The 22,240-nt window shown below is 37.3% G+C and overlaps 1 protein-coding gene across 7 annotated transcripts in view; it reads left to right on the forward strand.

Annotated features, from left to right (window-relative positions):
• The window catches only part of PKP4 (plakophilin 4), a 230,325-nt gene that overhangs the window by 68,551 nt on the left and 139,534 nt on the right, over window positions 1–22,240 (forward strand). For all 7 annotated transcript variants that reach the window (XM_007965032.3, XM_007965034.3, XM_038002085.2 and 4 more), the window contains one exon: window positions 2,995–3,131. In XM_007965032.3, coding sequence (XP_007963223.1) covers window positions 3,000–3,131 — 132 coding nt within the window. In that variant the 5' untranslated portion in view covers window positions 2,995–2,999. The remainder of the gene's footprint in view (window positions 1–2,994; window positions 3,132–22,240) is intronic.

Genomic DNA, 22,240 nt, shown 5'->3' on the forward strand with positions numbered 1-22,240 from the left:
CTCTTGAATAAAATCCTTTAAAGAATCTCACCCAAGATCTGTGTCTAGCTCTGTAGTTTGTAATGTGAAGAGTCTACCTTCCCTTTTTCCAAAAACAGCCATGGCATTTTCCTCCTTCCAGTTTTCTGGCATGCCTTCATTCTCTGTAGAACCCTCAAAAATGATTCAGCAACCTATCTGTAAGTTTTCCCAGTTCTCCGGAATGTGATCACTCAAATCAGGCAAATTGCGGTCACTGAGGGAAGTGTGAGGCCTAATTGAGGTCACTGAGGGAAGTGTGAGGCCTAATTTCTCACAGTCACTTTACAATATAAGTCTTTTTTTTTTTTTCTTTTTTTTTTTTTTGTTGCTAGTGGAATGGAGCAATAATATTATTCTGTGACTCCAGTCTTAGCTTGATACTTTCCAGTTCATTAAATGATCTTACAATTATGAAAACTACGAGAAAATGGATAGGAAACCTTCATAGGTTTATAACTTGTCAGCACAGTGTTATCGCTCCCCTGCCCCATGTTGGTTGTGGCATATTGAGACTGCTCCAGAGATAAGGGGTAGGGAAGTGTCTCACCCTTAGTAATGACAGGTACCATTGGCTTTGCTCCTCATCTAGTGACTGTTCGTGGCTGCCTGTGATGTGACCTAACCTTTGAGGAATCAGAATAGATATCATCCATGTCTATGAAAATTTCCTCTCCTGCCAGGCTTCTCAGCATTATATTACTTTCTTTTATACAGTTACAAGGTCTCTGACCCTCCTCCTCTTGACTTTAGCCTTACTACTTTTCATTTACATCTTGCTGTACTTTGCCTTGATCCTATGTTGCTGCGTCAGCTAGGTGATGAGCCCCCTAATGGTCAGTGTCCCTGGGAGAGTGGTACTCAGAAAATGTTCCTCTGGGCTCATTGGTCCTGGGAAGCAGGGTCAGCAAGTTAAGTATTGTGAAATTAAGTATGATATCCTCACAGTGATGTAATACCATAATATAATTCTAGGTCTTTTTAATAGTAAGACTTCTTCTATATTAATAAATAATTACTTCCCCAGTTACATTTCTGTTTCTCCTTTTCTCAAATTCTCTTTGTTCACTGAATTTTTCGTTTTCTTTTTTTTCTTACACAGTGGTTGTTTCATGATATTATACTCTTGACATTTAAAATTTTTGGTTCTTGGCATTATTTGTTTCACTGTTGCATAGTAACATTTTTGTTCTTTGCAACCATCTGCTTATTTTAAGGTGTGTAATTTTTCAATGGCTAGAATACTTTTATATCTTTACTTGCCTTAAATGCTAATCTAGGATCTTTGTGTAGCATTTTTTTCCTTTATAGAGCTTATATCTTCTATTTAATGAGCACTTGATAAAGAAAATTTTATTCAGTTGATAATATTTTGTTTTACATCTCAATAAACATTCCACATACACTAAAAAATATAGATTGCCATAAAATTATTACATTGTATAAAGAACTAGCCATTTTTATCGGTGAGGTAGTGAGGTAGAACTCCGCCCCACCCAGGACACTTAGGTTTTGATCCTACTCATCTCCAAGTCTCAGGATCCTTCTATTCATACTTGAGAAGATCCTGCAGTTCAAAGTCTGTCTAGGCCTTATGCGCCATGAAAATGGGAGATTGAGAATTCACTTGCTAGATAGACCAGGCATGAGAACTCATAAGGCTGGTGTCGGGGGAAATGCACAGATAAACTAATCAGATCCACTGTCCATTTATGCCTATTAATATGACAAGAATAAAACAACCACCAGCAGAAACGTGAAACTTAGACCCTCTCCACTAACATGGAAGCCAGGAGAGTAGGGAGGAAGATGGGAGCTCAAAGGGCATGTAATTTCCCCTTTTACTTACGGATTATTATTTTGGAAACAGAAGACTGATACTGAAATTTGAGGGAATGGGGAAACAAGTCCCAGATCAACTATAGAATTGAAGACTGTGGAAGTTAATTGATTAAATTGAAATATATAATAGTAGAGTAATTTGCAAGAGAAAACTGAAGAATGTTGAGGAAAATGTTTATAGTCTCAGATGTCCGTATTTGAATATACGATGTGACGCATCTAAACAGATAGGGTCTCTCGGACATCTTAGGACTTGGCAGAATTTACCTAATAACTGGAATGAGACAATGAAAATATATCATCCTTCATTCATGTATTCATTTATTTTAGTGAACATTAATTGAATACCATTTAATATGCCAGGTACTTGACTAGTTTCGTGGTATGATAAAGACTGTACTCACAAGAAAACAGAGAGACTGACATGTAAATAAGTTATTAAAATTTTAATAACACTTTACACTAACCATCGTTTCCCCCTATTTTCCAAAATTGTAGAAAGTCTATATCAGGTCGGTAAGTCTCTTGACAAACACACTGCTCTCACTATGTGTTGTCTTAGGAAAGGCACTCTAGCTCCTGCCAAGAACCTATTCTTCTGTCATAAGCTATGGGCCTAAAAAATAGATTTTCTTTTCAACACCACATTCCTAGTCATTGTTATCTTTGAATAATCAGATTCTTCTAAAGAAACCAAGCTAGCTGTAAGACTCCACCAAGGATGAACTTGTTGCTAGTTATTAATATATTATATTTCTTTAAAATAAGCAGACTTTTATTTTGAAGGCTTCTTTAGGTTTTAAACTCTTTTTTTCTTTTCTGTTACAAAAACCTCTTCTGCGATTGGTAAAACATTCTTCTCACGTCAGTTAACATTTGTAGATGTCTTTTTGTGTGCATGTTACTTTGAAAACAGACCCCTATAGCAATCTAGAATGTTTATTATTTAGTTTCTTGATAAGTTAGTCATATTTACTCATTGGTTACCATTTAGAAAATTTAGCAATTTAACAAGCTTTTAATCATGGTTTGTAGACTATAGTCTACTGTAGTTGCTAGGAACCATCTGTAAATCCTCGGTTCCTGCAAGGGAGCCCAGAAGAAAGTGTTAACCCTTTGCCTGCTTGATTGCAGGAGGAATGCCAGCTCCTGAGCAGGCCTCATTGGTGGAGGAGGGGCAACCACAGACCCGCCAGGAAGCTGCCTCCACTGGCCCAGGCATGGAACCCGAGACCACAGCCACCACTATTCTAGCATCCGTGAAGGAGCAGGTACATCCTCGTATTGAAATTTGCAATGAGTTATTTCTTTAATGCCTTTAAAAAATTAATCTTTGGATATGTTTTAAATTTGTCTAACGTCCTTGACGCCTTCACGTTTTCTAATTATAAGGTGTTTACATCCCTGAGTACATTGGGATGACTGGCACGTAGAGCTGCTCCAGGTGCCAGTCAGAATCGGAACATGCAGGATACTTGTGCGTCTGCAAGTAAGGACAATCTCGATGGTGATCGGTGTCTCTGTCTCTCCCACATTGCAGAGTGTGTGCATGCACGCAAAGCTGTGTGAAGCATAGTTCTCAGTGCTGACTTTTCTATCAGGACTCTGGCAACCTGAGGCCTGTAATAGCGTTAGGTATTTTGAACATTTTAACATAGGTAGTATATAGGGTTGTCTCTGTGATTTTTGGATAAAGGCTATATTTGTGTGTTTGTCTAAATTTAAGTATATTCATTTTGTGAGCTAATGTTCTAAAACTTGTCGAACTGTGCCAGTTTGCTTCAATGTCATGTTTATGTTGATTTTTTTAAGGCATTAATACTCTTTATCCTTCAAACTCAAGTAACCTTCTATATTAGGTCTTATCTGTTGTGCTTAGAGAAATTAGAATTCTGCAATTTTAATTTCTTAAGATTTAAAGCTTAATAAGGTAAATGTAAATTTAAAGCTCCAGGGATAGTTTTTTGTTTTTTGTTTTTTTCCTGCTGCTTCTCTCCGAAAAACATTCTATGTCCCCTGTGAGGGTTATTTTGTTGAAATAATCTAAGATTAAGTTTTTTTTTTTTAAATCTTATAATTAAGCCACTGGATATTTTTTTCTCAAGATAGGTAATGTTGTATTTGCTGGAATATTCCTTTAAAAGTCAGTATCAGTAACTCAGATGACTAATGATGACGAAGATTGAGGAAACATTTATTACCTTATTGTTGTACTATTTGCTGTAACTTGGAATGTGGCATGAAAGATTGCTCTATAACTGTGACACATGTCTGACGTTAGAACTATGTTTTCAAGAAAAATTATTTCAGTTTATTCTAGTAACAAGATGTCAAAATAATTTTTTTATTCCTCAATGAAATTTGAAGTTTTTAAACTTTCCACAAAGAGTTTGAAAAGGTACAAGATATAGTCAGTACAATTTTCATCTTCCACCAAACTATAGAATAGATGTCTAAGCTTCTATTATCTTTAGGGGAGAAAAAAGGACTTTTCGGTAGCACTTCATAGTTGTCAAGATTTGACCCACAGAGCTGTTAAGGGTGAGAAGCCTCAGATTTATTTGGGGCTCTTAGTATATACTGTGTTTTGGTGAAATGTGGTAAATTTATCAGAATGTTTAGAAATGACTTAAAACTATTAGCTGTGTGCAGTAAACATAGCAATGGTAACGTTCTGTTTGTACCTTGAGACCATATACCCTATATGTAAGAAAATAAGGAAACTTGTTAAGATTTTGACACTAGAATTCCTTGATGGCCTCAAATGACTTCAAAATTTTATCTTCTGGCAGTAAATAGTGTTCTAAATAAGTATTTTATGGGAAATGCTAAGAAGAGTTCTAGCTTCTCAAGGCAGCCAAAAATGTATTTATCCTATTCATTAAAACAATTATTATATATAATTAGTTAGTGGGATGCTATACTCTGGTCTTTGGTTCTATTCCTGTTGTGAGAAATTGGAGTTCATTAATATATATTTGCAGTTTCGTACATAATTTCTTTTAAAAATTTTAAGTATTTAGCATTTCAGTTGTTTAACCCAGGATACCACATCTGTGTCTTTTTTCAAGATACTCTCCTGGTTTTAAATAGCTCCCCTGCAATTTTTGTGGCACGAGGCAAAATATAGTTGGAGTAAAAATTTCTTAAGACCCTCCTGAAATATGTCACTTCCTATCATCTACCCAATGGGATAGAGCACAGAAAAGTTAGATCCAAGTAAGAAAACTAATTACCATTCACCTTATATGTTTGATTTTAAAATTTACTGGTCAGAGTGTGACACTCTTAGCCCACTGTTACATGCAGTTACAATAAATGTTGGTCATGCTTTATATCCAAAAGAGCAATATTCTTAGATGGGATGCATAATTATTACTACTTTTTAGAGATAGGGTCTTGCTGTGTTGCCCAGGATGGAGTACAGTGTCACCTTCTTAGCTCACTGCAGCTTCAAACTCCTGGGCTCAAGCAATCCTTCCACCTCAGCCTCCCTAGTAGCTAGGACTACAGGCATGTACTGCCATGCCTGGCTAATTTTTAGTTTTTAATTTTTTTTGTAGAGATGGGGTCTCACTATCTTGCCCAGACTGGTCTTTAACTCTTGGCCTCATGCAATCCTCCTGCCTCAGCCTCTCTAAAGTGTGAGGATTATAAGTATGAGCCACTGTACCTGGCCCATAATTATTATTATTTTAAAAAGTGTCACTGCCATGCCATAATGGTATCCACTCTGTGATCTCAAATAACAGTCCTTGTTTCGTGGCAGCCGTGTCTTAGGAATGGTGTTTCCTTAGGTCACAAAAGGAAGGGACCCTAGCAGTGCAACTGGGTACATGGACTAGGTTTCCATTCTGTTTTTTCTGCTGACCATGTGATCTTGGAAAGATTTCTTAACCTTTCGTTTCCCAGTTTGCTTATTTATAAGATGCAGATAATAATAGTGAGGACCTTAAATTAACGTAGGTAAAATGCTTACAACAGTACCTGGCCCTTAGTAAGGGCTAACATTACAATTGTCATTATCATTTCTGCATAAGAAGAAAAGGCTCCTCTTAGGAGGAGCTAGTGGTTCTACTTGTAACCATACTAAAGATTCAGTGAGCCCTTTTTTTGGACATTGATAGCAGAAGACAAACTTTGAATATTGAGCAATGTTTATGCTGTGACAGTAGTTTACTTATGCAGACACTAAACTTTAAAAACTTCATATTGATCTCACAAAAACTATACATAAACATACAGTTTTATATATATGTTATGAGAAAGAGCATATAAAAATAAATTTTATGAACATGCTAATTTATTGCAGCCCCAAACATAATGTCAAGGCACTTGGTTAAGGAATTGCAAAGTAGTATCTTATAAAATTCACCTGAATTTTGAGAGGAAAAGTCTGGGTTCTTCAGTAAAGTACATCTAAGCCAGTAAAATACCTCACACATACTCCCCTTGGGCAATTCATGGTAATTGGTAGGAAGGGAAATGGCAAGCAACCAATAGCAGTCTTGTTAACAAACCATTAGTCTATTAAATATCTGAAATTGGACATTCAGTGTCATAAAACAATGAACTCTTTCTTCACTGGGCTATGCTTTCCCTAGAATCCTCCAGTGCCAGAAGCTAGCTGTTCCTTGTTCTTTGGCATAATGTTAGAATTTACAATGTCTTTTGAGAAGTGATAACCTCTCATAGTGATGTCAGTCATGTGGATGTGTACCCGCGAAGGTACAGAAAAATCCTCGCTCCTTGACAGAAAGAATCCTTGCTACTTCTGTTCAAATGCCTCTTTCATGAAACATACCCAGCCTGAAGTCAAATCTCTCTCCTGATCTCTTTTAGCACTTTATGCCACTGTCATGACTCTTAATAGTATGCTTTTTTGGATTTATATAATCAGCTACCTAAGGATAGAGCCATGTTTTATGCATTGTTTTATACCTGTGTTACAGATAGCTCCTCTCCCAACACCATGGATATATTAGACCTGCAATAAATGGTTGTTTGAGCAGGGAATGAATAGATAATACTTACTGTCGATTACTTTGTCACCAATTTGCGGTTTTATTAAGACAACAAAACCTATAGCCACATTCACAGAAATATTGCGAGCAAGAGAGTCTCACAGCACCTAGAAAACTTGTCACTCAGCTGAACATTCTTCTTAAGACAATTTGAATTGCACTATATCCATATTGATACAGGATTTAAATCCTATCTCTTCATAGTGCAAAATAAAATTTTATTTTGTATCTATGGTCAAATAATGACATAAGTGTCATAACTTTCATCTCCCATCTGTCCAATTTAGTTGAAAGTTAAGTTTAGGGAATAAAAGGATGTGGTTATCTTGGTGATGTCACAAAATATCCACCAGTGTTATGTATATCGGGTGGGGCAACTACTAAAGAAATGTTAAGAAATATGCTTTAAGAGAAATAAAAAGTCAATCCACAGGAATAACAAGGTGATGTGATTCCTGGACATGATTCTGAAATTACAGGAAATGTCAGAACTTCAACCACCAGTTGACTGTAATTAGGATCATCCTTTAGCAGGTTCTACTGCTCAACTCAACTCCTAATAAGAATCCAGGAGTCCATGATGAATACAGATGTAGGAAAGGAGGAATCTCCTAATAGTTTTCAAAAATATCTGACAAACTTGATACTGGTTAGTGCCTAGCATAATCTCTTACATGTAATAACTAGATAAAGAAATACAGCGCTGGGCATGGTGGTTCATGTCTGTAATCCTAGCACTTTGGGAGGCTGAGGTGAGCAGATGGCTTGAGCTCAGGAGTTCAAGACCAGCCCGGGCAACATGACAAAAACCCCGTCTCTACAAAAAATACAAAAAATTGGCCAGGAGTGGTGGTGTGCGCCCATGGTCCCAGCTACTCAGGAGGATCACTTGAGTCTGGGAGGTCAAGGCTACAGTAAGCCGTGATCATGCCACTGCACTCCAGCCTGGGTGACAGAGCGAGAACCTGTCTCCAAAAAAAGAAAGAACGAAAAATGTGGTGCCCTCAAAGGATCCTGCCTCTTCCTGTGAAAACTTTAGATTAAACTGATTGATTTGTCACTGAAATGCACAGCACACCCTTGGATGCAGAGGAACTGGAATTTGATAAACCATTCGCTGCTCATCAAGAGCCTTGCTGCTGCCCTCTACGACTTACTTAGATGTGTCAGAATGCTCACTCACAGGCACAAGGAAGCAGCAAGCCAAGCACCATGTGCAGGGTATTATTATCAATTGGTAGAATACATTGTAGTTTTATAATGGTTCCGATATGATCTCTTGGCTTTAGAAACACTCTTTAAAAAAGACAGTATGGCCAATCATGGCTAGGATTTGCAAGTGTCTTTCACAGTTCTATGTAGGGTGCAAGTTGATTTCTGGTTTTGTAGAATTGCACATGTAATATTCATTAAGAGTCTTTCATCTTCTGTCATAAATTTCCTTGAATAATTGAGATCTCTATTTGAACTTGGCCATATTTTCAGGCTCTTTAGCCAGTTCTTTTTTTTTTTTTTTTGAGATAGACTCTCGCTCTGTCACCCATGCTGGAGTGCAGTGGTGCAGTCTTGGCTCACTGCAGCCTCCTCCTCTTGGGTTCAAGCAATTCTTCTGCCTCAGCCTCCCATGAGTATCTGAGATTACAGGTGTATGCCACCACACTTGGTTAATTTTTATATTTTTGGAAGAGACGGGTATCTCCATGTTGGCCAGGCTGGTCTCAAACTCCTAACCTCAGGTGATCTGCCCACCTTGGCCTCCCAAAGTGCTGGGATTACAGGCATGAGCCACCGTGCCTGGCCCACAAAACACGTTCTTATATTTTTGGTTAATGATTTCCGAAGCCTAGAATCTAGATTTAAGGTTGAAGCCAATCCAGATAGTATGAACTGGTAAGCAAAGAATAGATTTGGTAAAATATGCTAATTTTATATGCACTCTTTTTACTCTGGTGAGGTCTCAAATTAGATACTGTGTGTGCTGCTTTTGTTATCTTTGATGAGTGAAAATTGCAATGTTCCTCATTTGTGTGGCTCTTAAAGAGAATACCACTTTCAAGATATTTTCTGGCTTTTTTGAAAATAACCATTCTATCTTCAGTATGTCCATATTAACTTAAGCAATATTTAAATATCAAAGAGTGAAATGAGAGCCAGAGATCCTTAATTTTTTGAAGATAAAATAAGAAAATCTGAAGCCCAGCTGTGTCCTATTGATGTTACTTCATTTTTACATAGATATCTTAGCTTCAGTAATTACACACCCTTCCTGTGTGGCAAAATGCCCAGAAGTGAACAGATTCCAGTACAATTATTTACTTTATTCCTCTGGAACTGAAACAACTCAACTATTACACACCTGCCTTTGTAACTTCCTTTTGTTTGGCCATTTTGCTTGTTTACAATGGAATAGTCCTCTTTGACACACCTCAGAGCCACATGCAGAAGAGAGAATTTTTATTTCAGCTGTAAACAAGCATAGTTTGTCACTTAACTAGAAGCCCTGTGCTGTGTAAGTACAATGCCTGAAACTTCTGACTTTTCCCATTGGCAACTTAGTTATTTTTCCAATTGGTAACTAAATTATCCTGGCAGTTGTTGTTACTGTGTATAACCTATAGTGAAGTTTCTAGTGCCTGAGCTGCAGCATCTAACCCAAGGTAAGATTGCATCTCAGTGGTTTTTGTGGGATCATCAAATTTTACAGCTTTATATCCATAATGTTATAGAAACGAGGTTCAAAATGAGGACAAATGGCAAAGCTCTTGTGACACTGTTTGACTTGTATTCAAGAAGTCTGAACTCTAAAATGGCTCTCAGGAGGTCAGTCCTCTTAAGTTGCATGTACCATGGTCAGAATTTAACATTTCCCTTCATTTTGTTAACGATACAGGGTGTCCTCCACCTCAAGCGTCCCTGTGATTAAAGAATACTACAGAGTATGGCCAACAGATTTATTCAGTATTTGAGTACTCCCCACTTCCCAAAGAAGTTGTCCTTCTCAACATTAAAAAATTAGACTGCCAAGAGGTAGCTAATAACAAGCATATGCATTTGGCTAGCTATCTACATTTTCCAGTAGTCTGATGAATGATCAGATGGACCTGCTAGCAAAGCTTCCAGTCTTATATGTCTTCAATTATATATTCAGAATAACTTAGTATTTGTTCTCTTTGATTTCACTGGAAGCATCATTTTAGGTTGTATTGACACTGAAGGGTTTGTTTGGAAGACTATTAAATTCTATGAATTTGAACAGACTCCCTGTGGCTGTTCACACATAACTGGATCACACATGCAAACATGGAAAACATAGTAGGTGCCCAAAATATTTATCAGTTAATGAACTAAAAATGTAAACATGTTTACAGGGCCTCCATACTTAGATTAAGCTTCCTTTTAATTAATTAAGAATTGTTTATTCAAAGACTACTCTGAGCAAAGTACTTTGTCAAGGAATGGGTTGAGGGGGATAAGCAGACATATAAAGATGATCTATTTCATATAGTTTCTACTCTCAGAATAATGCAGAGGCACAAACCATATTTATACTTCAATATAGAGTAATTGACACATTATGAATATTCATTAATTGATCCATAAGAGACAAGAATGTTTGTACTTTTGCCCCCTTTTAATTTAAACAGGCTATCTATATGTATTATGTCAATTTTATGTAAGTTTGTTAACTTACGCATTTTTAGCTTTAATTTTTACCGCTGAATTACCATTACATTTGAAAATAATGGAATATTTTTGCTTAATTTTTACCATTGAATTAGCATTGTTTTGTTTACATTGAAAGTGATAGAATATTTTTCCTTTGTTAACTCCTTAAAGCCAACCGTGACTGCACGTTTAAAATTGTAAATTCCTTTTCAGTTGAATAATCCAGTTTACAGTTTCTTTTCAGAGTTAAATTATGAATATATGGAATAATTTCCCCCTGTACATGCAAACTTTATGCTGTTAAATTTGAAATGAGTGACTGCTGAGTTGGTGAGATTAAATGGATGAGAGGATTATTCAGCATTGAATTCTCTGCTTTGCATGATCGTTTTTCTCTTTAGAATCACTTCTGGAGAGAAAAATATTTCAGAAACATATTTTTCCCTTCAGATATAACCCTAAAGTTATTCCATAGCTGTTGCAAAACATAGCCTATCTAGTGCCTATCTTCATGTTTAAGGGCTCCCAATTTCTAAATTGCCATTTTTGTTACTTTGCAAAAATGTGTCCATATGGTCTTACTTCATCTGTTTATAGTTTACGAATGTATTGTTCCCAAAGTGATCAGATCTGCTTGTACCTCAGCAAAGTAATTTGGGTTATGATTATTTTATTTCAGGCATTCCTAAGAAAGATCATTTAAAATGTAAAGTTGTTTTCAAGTGGTTCAAAGACAAATCTGTGTTTTAGCTTATAGAATCTTAAGAGTTTTTATGTACCCAAACCTTAATAATGCAGGAGTTACACAAAGTAAAAACAGTCTGCAAGCAAATTGAAATAACACATTATTGAAACTTAAAGAGAAATAACATACTATGCAATTATATTCTATATAGTTATATTTCAAATATGAAAATAGCTATCATAAATTAAAAGTATACTTAGAATTTCAGTCTGTGTGGCTCTTGAAAGAAAATTTAATTTTCCTTTAAAAATTGGAGTTCAAAGCATTTCAATTTATAAGCTGTTTAGTATTTTAACTTACAGTCTTTTTCTTATGAAAACTCCTATAAAGCAATGTGGCATCAGTGAAATGTTTATCGTGAGTTATCATCTACCCTAATAGGCATATATCTCATTTTAAAAATTTCCCCAAATCATTATTAGAGTCTAAACCAAGATTAAAGTCTTAACCACTGCCTATGGCCTTCTAATAAACTATTCTGGCAGAATTAATAACTCTTAGTATTTCATTCATATGTAGTATTTCTGTATTCTGATATTCCTTTAGAAATACCTTTCCATCACAAAGTCGACATAAGCCATGATTTCTCTTCTTTTGAAATACTTCTATTAATTATTTTTAAAGTAAGCCCTTTATGCCCAACTGAAGAGTCAAGTAACACTGTTTTTCATTCATAAGCTTAGCTGCCTTATATATTCCTTGGTTTAAGTCTAGGACTGTTGGAAGGGACGATGCTTACTGGAGTTTTCCCATTGTCCCACTTTCTCATTTGTTCCTTAATAAGATAAGTAATACTATTTTTCTATAATGTAAGCCCTTAACAGCAAGATTTTGATTTTATTTCAGTTAGCAAAGAATAGTGAAAAGCAAATTCATATTAAACTATTATGTGAAAAAATATATCTTAGTGATTGCTGCTGTTGACATTCTAAGCTGATTGAGTAGAAGATTTGAAGGTCTATAGGTACGACTGTGAAAAATATTTGTGTATTTATGGGTACTGAACAGAATGCTGTTGCACTTAGCTCATTTGATCTGTACTACAAATTGGGCAAATCTGTTTTATTGATGTGGAATAATTTATCTAGTTGAACAATTTTTTTTAAAAAGCAAACTTTTTAACCCTGGATAAAACTTCAGTTTCCCACTGAAAACCTTGTCAGAGTTGGAGAGTGCTCTTCTTACTTTAAAACCAGTAGATCAGAAATGCAAAGAATGGATCATCTCTGGCAGGTCTGCCATTGTGCGAACAAAGACCCTTCATTGCTTTGCTGGGCCTGCTGCTTTTTGATGCAGCTAGATTGCTGTCTTTGTTCTCCTTACTACTACTACTACCACCACCACCACTACCACTATTACTACTGCTACTGCTGCTGCTGCCACAACAGGAAACAAATGACAAATCTAAAAAAATTATAATTGTGAGTAAGATATAAGAATCGGTGATCTCTATGGAATAGAAATCCAATAGGAGAGTAACAGCTAACATTTATTGAATACTTACTATGTACCAGGCATTGTAGCATTGTACTTAATTCTATAAGTGGAAGATCTTCTATGTTCCTTATCACAAATTTTGGAGTTAATGTAGTAAAAAGTCTTTCAGGTTATTTTGGCCACTGAACATCTCATCTCAGTTTCTTTGTTCTATATGTTTTCCTACCTTTTTCAACTAGTGGAGCAATATATAGTCTTGAACTGTACAATATCCTTTCAGTAAATATTTTTATCCTTGAATTACCCAGAGTGTTTTCTGGTGCTTGTAATTAAAAACCCTGATTATACAGGTCAGTATCATTATTACCACTATTTACAGATTGGGAAACTAAGCTCAGGAAAGTTAAGTAACTTGCTCAAACTTATATAATTAATAAATATGGAATATGAGATTCATATCCGGGCAGTCTTATGCCAGATATGCATACTAAACAATTAAAATCTGCAGTGGAGTCATTAATGAGAAGAATGCATACAGAGGAAAACTGAACATTGATGGTGACAAGCATGTGAGATCTTGTCCTGGAATATGGAAGAAAAGAATGAAAATGTTGTAATAAATTCTGCTAGACATGGAGGCCATAGAAAGTAGATCTAATGAAAACATTGTGGTTTTTCTTGTGAAGGATTTTAGAGTAGTTAGAAGAGAAGCAGTACTTAAGTATAATTTAAAAACAATTTTTATGAGCAGAAAATAAAGCTCTGAGTGTATAGATTTAAAGCAATCATCGTATTCCAGGCACCAAAGACCAGTCTCGAAATTACTTTTATAAAATGTCGTATTTACAAAGGGAAGGAAGAAAAACCTTTGCAATTCAGATAAAAGAAATGGTTTATCTACAAAAGATAAAATCAGGCTTCAGTGAAACACTAAATTCCAGAGAAGATTAGAGCAATGTGTATAGAGTTTTGAGGGAAAGTGCTTGTAATCCAAGAATTTATACCCAGCTCAATTGTCCTTAATATGTGAAGGATTGCAAAGATATTCTCAGACATTCAAGGATTCATGAAATGTGTTCACTCTTTCCCCCCTGTTTACCCTTTTTGATAATTAAGGATTTGTTCTCTTTAGGGAGGAATTAAATTTAACACTCAAAAATTAGAAATTCATAGTATGTAATTACTAGTGGATCTTCTCTTAGTTAAGGTTCCAAACCAAGAGTCAAGGGTTATTGAGTATTAGTCAATTACATTTTGAAGTCCTCTGCTTTCCTGCTTCTCATGATCCGTAAGCCATGTTCTCTTTCAGGTAGTTCAGATTGATAGACTTTGTGTAATAACTTATGTCATAGGTTGTTGGCTTATTGCATTTGCAAAGAAAAACCCTGATGTTTAAGGTGAGATCAGATTCCTATACATGTTATCATCTTTCTTGGACCCATGAGTACTATTTTAATTGTGCTTAAAATATCAGTATTGGTAATGGGATCTTAGTTATGTTAAAATATGTACTCACTTGAAAAAGTCTTGTAAGGCAATTTTCAAAGGTGTTTTTGGCTACACAGGATAAGAATTGTGTCCTAAGCAAAGGAGGAAGTAAACAGCAGGGGTTTGGCAGGTACTTATCAAATGAGTGAATAAATGAATGCAGTCTGTGCGGAATAAATCAGTACTGATTTGCCTTACTTACAAATCAGTAAGGCAAAACTGTGACCACCTAATGAAAAGGGAGTACTTGCCATCAACTAACAATTGTGAAAAGAAACATTAATAACTAATATGCACGTGAAATAATGGTCTACCTCACTAGTAATCACAGAAATAGACATTAATATACTGAGAATATATCTGCTTTTCACACTGGCCACAACAAAATTAAAGATAAAATAGTGTGGGTGTACTGATGTGGTCAGGGCAATTTCATGTGGTATTGGTGCGAGTGAGTACAGTGGCACAACCATTTTGAAAGTAATGATCTGTAGTAAAGGTCTTAAAAACGGTTATGGAATGATCCAGTTTTGCTATAGAAATACACATTCATGTGTGTATCCAAACACATATGCACTCACTAATAAAATAGAAGGAGATACTCCTTCTATCTCTAGACATGTTGAATAGATGTCTTTGGATAAGTTTCCCCCTGTATTTTGCAAATTGCTTATGAAAAGCATAGAGTATTTCATAAAAATTCTAAAGCCACAAAATAAAATGGTAATTTAGAATAAAAGATATTAAAAATGGCATTTTTATTATCACAAAAATAATAATAATAAAAGGTCACCATAGGCTAAGGTTGACAGAAAGAAAACAAGTTTTTATAGGTTGCAAGATGTGGAAAACTTGTCAAATGAATTATGGTTGAGAAACTGGATTGTCTTGCCTAAAAAATAAATGGAATGTTTAGTATGACCACAGATCCAGAAGGGTATCGTAGAACAGGAGTTAAAAGCAAGAACTCCCACCTGCATACCTGCTAAGTTGTGTGACTTTGAGCAGGTTACTTTGAGTGGAGCCTCCTGGTGTCCTTATTTGTAAAATGAGGGTAATGGTTCCAATCCTGCTAAGAGTAAATGTTCAGTAAACATTCTCCAGTTGTTATCCTTGAGATGATATGTAGAACGGTAGTGGAAACACATATTCTAGCTTGGGGCCACTTATGAGGGACATGGATCCAGACTGAGGAATACTCATAGATGGAAGGCTCAGGCTAAGACTTGGCCCCACAGTAAGGATTCTAGCCAAAGGGGTGAGGCAGAAGTTCGGTCATGTGCCTCAGCCTTATGCGGTCAAGATGTCTCAGAAGCTGAAGGAAAAGGTCAATATCTGTCTGGACTCATGGAGATATGGGTTGTGTCATCCTAAAATAATCCTGCAAATCCAACTCTTTCCAGATAGCTTTACAGAATATATTCAGGAATCTCATTAAGAGATTGTTCACATATATCTTTACCTGTTGCCTCGGAGGGAATTCCACAAAGTATGTTAACTAAGAGAAGGAAGTTACACACAAGTATGTAAAATACCCCATTTTCTTTTCTTTCCTTTTTTTTTTTTAGACGGAGTCTCACTCTGTCACCCAGGCTGGAGTGCAGTGGCATGATCTCGGCTCACTGCAACCTCCGCCTCCTGGGTTCAAGTAATTCTTCTGCCTCAGCCTTCCAAGTAGCTGAGATTACAGGCGCCTACCGCCATGCCCAGCTAAGTTTTGTGTTTTTAGTAGAGACAGGGTTTCACCTGTTGCCAGGCTGGTCTCGAACTCCTAACCTTAAGTGATATTCCCACCTCAGCCTCCTAAAGTGCTGGGATTACATATGTGAGCCACCGTGCCTGACCTCCATTTTCTGGACTGTCCCACTTCAGTATATAAAGTCCAAACATGTTTTCCACTGTATTTCAGAGATTAGAATGGACTCTGGTGCTAGTTCGTGTTCAGTACTTGTTGAGTACATGTTTATTAAAAATGTTGGTTTTCATGAAACTAAACACAAATATACTAATGAATATCAAATTCACATTCATATTATCTAGGAGAGGTGAGGGAGAAAGTAAAAAGCCCCTCCCCTCAAGACAGTATACTGGTGGGGAGGAGCTATCCAAAGGAAAACCCAGAAGTTTCCTCAGCTAGACCCAGTGGCTCATACCTGTAATCTCAATACTTTGGGAGGCTGAGGCAACAGGATCTCTGGAAGCCAGGAGTTTGAGACTATATATACATATATATATTTAGCTGGGCATGGTGACACATCCCTGTAGTCCCACCTACTCCAAATCACCAAGTGCCTGTAGTTCCAGCCACTTGGAAGGCTGAGGCAGGAGAATAGCTTGCGCCAAGGAGTTCAAGGCTGCAATGAGCTAGGATCGCACTTCTGTACTCCAGCCTGGATGACCAAGCAAGACTCTATCTCAGAAAAAAGTTTTCTCAAGACATGTATGCTATAATTTACACCCAATACTTTTTTCCTTTCTATTAAGTCAATTCTGCACAAAATTAATAGCCAAAACAGATTTGTTCCAATGTGAATCTTTTGTTTCTAAAGTGAAGTGGTGGTCCCTGAATCTTGACTATAGGACCACACCAAACTTGGGCTGCTTCTACTTGGGCAGACTTTGCCCTCTCTAATCCAACATACTGGTGACAGCAGACTGTGTTTTGAAATGATGTCACACATCTTTTGGGGATTTGGGGGAGCATCTCTACTGACAAGATTGTATTTTCAAGCTTTTAAATGCTTCCAGCAATATTTCATTGAAAATGTAGCTCTAGTAAGTCATGTCTAAGCCTGAAGAAATACTGGGGCTTTTACAAAGTCAAGATTTTGTCCCTGCTCTGATGGCACATACCCCTAATCTATTCTTGCCTTCCATAACCTGGATGCAATCCAAAGCCAACTGTAGTCACTCTGACTGATTTATTTGAACTGGCAGAGCTCACGTCGGTATCCTCTAAATGTTCCTTGTGATATATTCCTACACAGAAGAAGGTAAATGTAGTAATTAGGACTGTCTTATTTTATGACTAGCACTATGCAAAAAATATGGAGACATTTCCAATACAATTCTTGCGTGTTAAAAAAAAAAAATATGTCCCTGCTTCATAGTCCTTTATCCAGGCTGACTAGAAATGCACAATAGAGTAGATTGGCCACAAAATATTGCAGAGCACAATATCTTGCTATTCTGTGACTGTTTTAGTTAGCATTTCGACTGTCCAAAGTAAGCGCTAAATAAGGTTTTACCATGTCAACCAGTACAGTGAGTTTTGATTCCCATAGCAGACTAGTATTGGCAAGCTGGAAGCACTAGCCCCCTGACCGCTCAGAAAAGTAAAGTAAATGTCAAATGGCTACTGAGAGCCAGTCAGAGGAGTCTACCAACAAGGAAAACTGAGCTCTCTCCCAGTTCTTTCAGCTGAGCACTCTGGAGGGTGCTACTGGATAGGCTCATCAACCAGGGCATTCCCACCACCAGCCAGCCCCCAGGACCCTCTAGAAGAGGTGCATGGACCCCAGGGGCTTCAGTATGTCCTGGCATATTATACCACAAATAATATTTGTAAGTGTTACATTTACTGTTACTTAGAGTGATCATTGAATAATTCCGACTCATCAGTAAACTCTTCCAGTGTTTTAACTGTACTCTTCTGAAGAAGTTCGTAGAGTTTTTAAAAGCATCTTGATATAGTAAGAAGAATGCGGGCATTGATATCAAACAGACCTGGATTCAAATCCAGACTCCTACAAAGGACTTTATTCTATTGGGCAAGCCCCTTAACATCTCATAGCCTGTTTCCTCTTTAAAATTACAATAACAGGCCAGGTGCGGTGGCTCACGCCTGTAATCCCAGCACTTTAGGAGGCCGAGGCAGGCGGATCACGAGGTCAAGAGATTGAGACTATCCTGGCCAACAGGGTGAAACCCCGTCTCTACTAAAAATACAAAAATTAGCCGGGTGTGGTGGTGGGCGCCTGTAATCCCAGCTACTCAGGAGGCTGAGGGAGGAGAATCGCTTTAACCTGGGAGGCAGAGATTGCAGTGATCACAAGCCTTGGTTTCTAGAATGGAACGTTCAGTTGGTATTTTGAACATCTGGTTAAAGCCCAGGAATTGCCAAGGAATTCAATTCCAGGGGGCTGTCTGACCCTGAAACCTACAGCATAAACTTATTTTTCCTACTCATCCTTCCCTCAGTCAGCTCTGTATTAGGCTGTTTCAGAGAAATAAAAGGATATAGAGGACATAGTCCCAGCCCTCCAGATGCATAATCCCCTGAAGATGCTTACAACCCAGTAAAGGTCCTCAGAATGTACTTTGTTTAGGAACATCAGTTACCAGGTGGTTCTAAGCTTTTGGACAGGAGTTGAGGCAGCTAGACACTAAAAGAGTCAGGTCTGTTGTAAAACTGGGTGTTAAACCGGCCTCGAGTTTTGCAGCTGTAACAACGAGGCATCAAAATACCTTGGCTTAAACAAGATGATAATGTATTTCTTAGGATACAGTCCAGAGGGCAGTGGTCCAGAGCTATCCAGGGCAGCCTTGATGCAAGGTTGCCATCTCTGGGCCTGAGGCAGCTCCCAGCTCTCATCAGGTCCCAGGCAGCAGGTAGGGATAAAAAACCATGGGAACAGATGCATTTCTTTGGAAAAGCACGGTCTAGAAGAGGCTTGTTCCTCACACGCTAGAACTCGGTCTCATGGCTGCAAGCTTCCCCAGAAGCTGGGAATTGCAGGCTCCAGTGAGCAGCCATATGCTAAGCTAAAATGACCCTAAACAGCTAGCAGTTTCTGCCGCAGTCTCCTTTGGAAGAGTGCGGGTGCCCTGGCACCTGAACCTGGTTGCTCCTCTGCTCTCTTTTCTACCTGCTTTACTGTATCCTCCTTTTGATTAGAGTCAGGCCGGGCTAGGATGTACTGAATTGTTTTGGATGTTCCATAGTGGTCAGTAAAGAGCCAAAAGCATTATTCTGATTCTTATATTTTTTTAGAAGATGATTTTGTTTCACTGTTTAATATCTGTAATAAGTACTATGGAGGATAGGATATAATTTTATTTTCTTGTGTTCGCAATACATTTTTATTGTAAAATATTTTTAAGTTCATTTTCCTTTTAAGCCTTAATAGTCTTGTTTTTGAAATCCTGTAAATATTGTTTAAATTTAAAAAATAAAATCCTTGTATTGAACTTTTCATGCTATTACCCCCTTAAAGATAGTAATGGAAATCACTAAATACGCCCAATATGAGTAATTAATGTTGTTCTGATATCCTGAATGTTGTGTTTCTATTTCCTGACTTCTCAGTTCCTGCATTTGTGAAAATTGTTGTGCTACTCCAGGGTTTTAATTTTAGTTTATTTTTATAATATCGCCAATTTTCTCTCCAGAGAATTCAGAATTTCGTTTTTTTGTTTTTTGTTTTTTGTTTTTTTTTTTTTTTGAGACGGAGTCTCGCTCTGTCGCCCAGGCTGGAGTGCAGTGGCCGGATCTCAGCTCACTGCAAGCTCCGCCTCCCGGGTTCACGCCATTCTCCGGCCTCAGCCTCCCGAGTAGCTGGGACTACAGGCGCCCGCCACCTCGCCCGGCTAGTTTTTTGTATTTTTTTTTTAGTAGAGACGGGGTTTCACCGTGTTAACCAGGATGGTCTCGATCTCTTGGCCTCTTCATCCGCCCATCTCGGCCTCCCAAAGTGCTGGGATTACAGGCTTGAGCCACCGCGCCCGGCCCAGAATTTCAAGTTAATATTTGTAAGGCTATTGAACACAGATTTTTTCCCCATTGCCGGAAAACCTTTTTTCTTTACAGTTTATAATTGGAAGTGAGCAAAACTCAAAGTACAATCTCAACAACAACAAAAAACATTTCTTTTTAAGGAGACAAAGTTGTTCTATCCTCAAACATTTTGATTTTTTAAGAGTAGAATAATTATTTATCTTGTTCAACATTTTATTCTCAGTACCTTGTAGAGGGGCTGTCATGTGATAAGTATAGTACTCAAATATTTGTTGACTAAATCATATTTACATGTGTAAATTTAAAAAAAATCCCCATTTGTAATCTCTATCCTCAAAGCTATTAAAGTACTTAAAATATTTTGACTGTAGTAACTGCCTCCTGATACTCAATACATTCACATATAGCACTCACACACATATACTTAAGCACACCCTTGTGTATGGACAAGGAGCGTACATACACATATGTATTCGTGTGGCATTACGCTGTGGCAACTGCAGCTCTTGGAAACACACTAAAATTATATTTTAATGTCTCTGCATAAGAAAGAGCCTGTATTTTGCTCTTTAGGCCCTCACACTCAACCTTATTTGCTGTAGTTTGAAATATGGGTTGAGTTTCTCTTATCTGAAATGCATGGGACCAGAAGTGTTTTAGAGTTCAGATTTTTCTTTTAACTTTTGGAATATTTGCAAAATATACATACCAGTTGAGCATCTCTAGTCCCAAATATCTGAATATTGGAGCATTTTGAATTTTGGGTTTTCTGGTTAGGAATGCTTAACCGGTATATATTTAGTATCTTTGTATTTTTGTGGAATGTATTTTAGATGTGTACCTTTGGTTACATTAGTGGTAGAGGCTAAAGAGAGGAGAAGGGACCAAAGAACAAGAAAGAGAAGACACAAGATCACAATTAGAGGAACAGTGACAGCAGCAGCTGATGGTCTTGTGTCAGGGGAAGAGACAGAACAACTGCAAGGTAGGTCCGGGGGGCTAATGGTGTCTCCATGCAGTTGTGAATGTTCATAGTGGTGCTTTCAGTCATCAAGAAAAGTCTGTGTTCTGTTTATTCTGGTTAATAAGGCAGAAAATAAGTAATAATACTAGAGTCATATTTGAAATCAGAAAATAAATTGGCATTTGAAGGATAAACTTTGGATATCCAGAAATTGTAATCCTGCAGAACAGCTCTTGACTCAAAGATGAGAGAAATGAAAAATTATTAAGTAATGCAAAGGACCAAGGTAGCCAGTTTTCAAATATAATGCATTAAAAGGTCATAACTCCCTTGGGAGAAGAGCACTGAGAGACCAGGGTAGTTCTCTGTATGTGGTTACTCTCACCCAGAAAGGCAAGGTAGAATTTTGTTATTAGAATGATAATTAGTGTTCACTGAGCAGTTACTATGGGTATCACTGTGCAGGTGATGACATGTGTACCTCATTTAATTTCTCATCACTTTGCAGTTTAGGAATTACGAGGATTATCTCATTTGAAATGAGAGGAAACTGAGGTGTAAATTGGTTGTTAAAGCTGTTGATGGTCCCACACAATGCATAAGCAATCAGCCTGAATTCTCCTCCCCACCCCTAGTCCACCACTACTCACAGAGCTTATGCTCTTGCCAGGGCTTGCTAGAGTCATGCTTAAGTGAAGCAAAACCACTTCCTAGCTTCGTGGCTCCAGGGCAGCCAGCCAGGTAGTGTTTCCAAGCCTCAGTCTGCCTGTTAGACAGTGGGCGTAAGAGCAATTAGTTGACTGCCTATTGCATACGGGCATTGTAAGACTCATGAGTGTAAAGTTTCTTAGAAATCCAAAAACAATTTTGTAAACAGGATTGTTATAAAGCATTGTTATGATATCCTTATAGTCAGCAGAATAAAAATATATTTATTTCCTTTTGGGAAGTATTATATAAGATTATGCATTAAGAAATAAGAATTAGAGTAATTTAGTCCTAAATATTGTCAAATTAGAAATTTTAATTTGATTTTCCCCATCACAAATATTCTCTTACCTTCCCCTCTCCCAGCTCAACAAGAAAAGTTCTTGTTATATTGTATTAATTTCATTCTGATGATATATAGGCTACATAAAAAAGACAGCAAGGGTAATGAATTTGCTTCTTACACTGATCAGTGAATGTGGTATGAATTGAACATCCCACCAGGAGCCAGAAGGTCCTGTATTGTCATTCAGTTGTCTCTTCAACCCAGTAAATACAGAGTGTTTCTCTGCCACTACTCCAACTTACCTGTTATCCATAGGTGTTGGATG

The sequence above is a fragment of the Chlorocebus sabaeus genome, chromosome 10, assembly GCF_047675955.1.
Source record: "Chlorocebus sabaeus isolate Y175 chromosome 10, mChlSab1.0.hap1, whole genome shotgun sequence".
Classification (NCBI taxonomy): Eukaryota; Metazoa; Chordata; class Mammalia; order Primates; family Cercopithecidae; genus Chlorocebus; species Chlorocebus sabaeus.